This window comes from Macrobrachium nipponense, chromosome 24 (assembly GCF_015104395.2).
Source record: "Macrobrachium nipponense isolate FS-2020 chromosome 24, ASM1510439v2, whole genome shotgun sequence".
NCBI classification, from domain to species: Eukaryota; Metazoa; Arthropoda; class Malacostraca; order Decapoda; family Palaemonidae; genus Macrobrachium; species Macrobrachium nipponense.
Genome location: NC_061091.1, coordinates 17589002 through 17592088, shown reverse-complemented (window position 1 = coordinate 17592088; position 3087 = coordinate 17589002). Strand labels below are relative to the sequence as shown.

General features: G+C 40.8%; 1 protein-coding gene across 1 annotated transcript; it reads right to left on the bottom strand.

Annotated features, from left to right (window-relative positions):
* Positions 1-1402: 1402 nt before the first annotated feature.
* On the bottom strand, positions 1403-2143 carry LOC135205858 (uncharacterized). Its single transcript, XM_064237110.1, has one exon. It carries the CDS (start codon positions 2141-2143, stop codon positions 1403-1405), a length of 741 nt encoding a protein of 246 aa, XP_064093180.1.
* Positions 2144-3087: the final 944 nt, after the last annotated feature.

Below are 3087 nucleotides of genomic sequence, written 5' to 3'. Positions count from 1 at the left end.
GTAAAATAGCCAAATTGAAGGGTGGACCGGTTGACGTCCTTCGCACACGAGAGCATTCATGATCCTTCCATGGTTTGCAAGTGTTACCAAAATGCAGACGAAAGATTTAGGACAGAGCTCCCATACTCAAAGTGAAATAACAACAAAACAAGGGACTGGCCACACTGCCACGCACTCGTGTCTGCCACAAAAACGGAAACATTTTACAGTTCCAATCACTCTTACAACAGTAAAGATATTAGAGGAGGATGATGAATCAATTCCTAAATAAATCACTAATAATTAAAGGAATATTTTTCCCATTACATATTGGTGCTAAAACAAGAACTACTGTCCTTGTAGTGTTTTTAGTTTTTAAATCAGTATTTGGCTTTCAAGATATCTAATGCCTTAAGTTCCCGTGCTCCTGTAGGTGTCGGACGGATGGAATATAAAATTTAGGTCAAAGGCCAAGTGCTGGGACCTATGAGGGCATTCGGCGCTGGAACGGAAACTGACAGTAAAAAGGTTTGAAAGGTGTAACAGGAGGAAAACATCGCAATTGCGCTATGAAACAATTGTTAGGAGAGGGTGGACAGCAAGATGGAAGCGAGAATGTGAATGGAGGTGGTACAGGTACAGCAAAAGGAACGGTAAGGGTCGAAGGAACGCGGCAGAGAGCCTTTATTAATACCCACAGTGCGCCGCGTAAGGTGCGTTGATGGCACTACCTACGGGGCCTATAGGTTTAGGTAAATATTCAGTGAATGACGTAGTACTTTTGGCTGTAGCATAGGCACTTCCCATTAGGATTGCTCCAACTACCGTTTAGGTTCAGGTCAGGCCAGTTCAAAGGAGGTATTGTCTTGGCATCGGCACCACTATTAATACGTGACAATAATTTCTCCCGCCCGCTGTTGGTAACCTAATTGGTTAATCCTCTAAATAATGCAAACATCATTTTGAATTATGACCTCTCTCTCTCTCTCTCTCTCTCTCTCTCTCTCTCTCCTTTCGACCTTAGTTTGCTCGAGTCAACTTTCTCCACCCATTTTTATTCCTTGCATCTTCTTCCCCAAGTCCCACATCACCCATATTCCTCATCACCACATCCATCCATCTGATCCGCTGACAGTCTTCCCCCCCATCACTGGCATGTTCTTAGCTCTCGTATTTGGTTCCACCTGCTCTCTTCTCATGACATGGGTATATGGTATCTCAGACGAGCCTCCCTAACTTTCTCTTTTACATTAAATATACCACAAATTCTTCTTATATCTTGACACTCCCTCCTTCAGTAGTGACACTACTATTCCAGCAATCCATCTCACCTCCTCATCTTTGTTCTTTCCAACAGTCCCTCCTCTTTCTTCTTAAGTGCTCAAGTTTCTGCCCATATAATAGTACGAACCTAATAACTGTCTTATGAATCTTCATTTTGAGCCCTAATGGCATTTCCTTGTTTAAAACAACTCCAGTTACTTCTCTCCATTTTCGCCAGTCTTCTTGCACCCTCAGTGCCTCCCTCCTCTGTTATTATTGATCCCAAGTTGTTAAACTCTTTGTTCTGTTTTAGCACCGCACCATCTTCCACTTGAATGTTTACTTCTTCATGTCCTTCTTTACTGCTGATCATTAGCTCTGTCCTTCCAATGTTCACTTTCAATCCTCTCCTTTCTAGAGCTCCTTTCCATGGTAAAAACCTTTCTCGCAGTTCTTCTTCTGTGTCTGCTGTAATGGTTAAATCAGCAAACGCCAGTTGTTCATTAATTCTGATGTCAAAGTGTCTATAATGACGAGGAACAAGAATGGACTCGAGCTGATCCCTGATGGAGGCCAGTCCCAGTCTCCCCATATGTGTCTGGACAGTGGTTTTTGCCCCCCCCCCCCCCTCATACATCATCTTCACTAACTTTACCAACTCCTCTGGTACTCCTCTCTTTCTCAAACACCAATAGACTACATTTCTTGGTACCCTGTCGTACGCCTTTTCAAGATCCTCAAAACACATGTAAACTCTCCTGTCTCCTTCTAGATACTTCTCTTGAACTTGTCTTACGATAAAAATAGCATCCACCGTGCTCTTCCCTTTCATAAACCCAAACTGCTGCTCATTTATATCTATCAACTCTCTCAACCTCCCTTCTACTATTCTTTCTAGCATCTTGAATACATGCTCCAAAAGCTTTATTCCTTCGTAGTTCCCACAGTTTAACACGTCTCCTTTTTGTTTATACATTCTAATTATTCAACTATTGTTCCAGTCCCTTGATATTTCCTCTTCATGTAGCCCAGATCTTTTCCAATAGTGTGTGCACCCACTCTCCGCCTAGATTTCCCAATGTTTTAATAATTTCTATTATTACCTCTGTCATGCAGCTTTTTTTACTTTTCCTTTCTATATAGTATTCTCGCCATCACTCTGATGTTTGTTATGGGTCCTTCTACTGGAGGAGCATTTTCCAGTTCTTCACACTCATTCTCAGTGTTTATTAGTTGTGAAAAATAGTCTTTCCATCTTCTCTTCACTTTCTCTTCTTCAGTTAGGGTACTTCCATTTTGATCTTTAATAATTCCTACCTCTCCTGACTCCTGCCTGTCTTTTCTTCTCGCTTCTGCAATTCAGTAGAACTTATCTTTCTCCGTTTGCAATCGCTATACCACTCTTTGTTTCCTCCTTATTTATCTATTTTCTTTGTAACATTCTTTCAAGTAATATAATAATTATATTGAATTTCTTTAGTACAAAGGGATAGTATAGGGTATGAGCGATCTTCCTGAAAAAGGAGAAAGCAGTCACTTTCGGGCACTTCCCCTGGCAATTCCTATCAAGCTTTGTCATGAAAATGTAAAACTATACTCTGTTTTTTTTTCATCTGTCCATACGCCTGTGGTGTTTTTGTATGGTAACACTGCGTCCCGGGCTTTAGACAGTTACATTCAGCTTACATTCAATGATTATAATAATATCCTATTTCGAATATTAACGGTGTAATTCGCATACAGTAAATCATGAAAACACTTTTCAATTGCAAATGTACACCCAGATATCCTTTTATTTACCTAAAACTAACACATAGCATAACTATCTAAAGCCCGGGACGCAGT

What these genes read in the sequence shown, in the direction of transcription:
- LOC135205858 (XM_064237110.1), bottom strand. Translation starts at nt 2,143, where the DNA reads ATGCTAGAAAGAATAGTAGAAGGGAGGTTGAGAGAGTTGATAGATATA.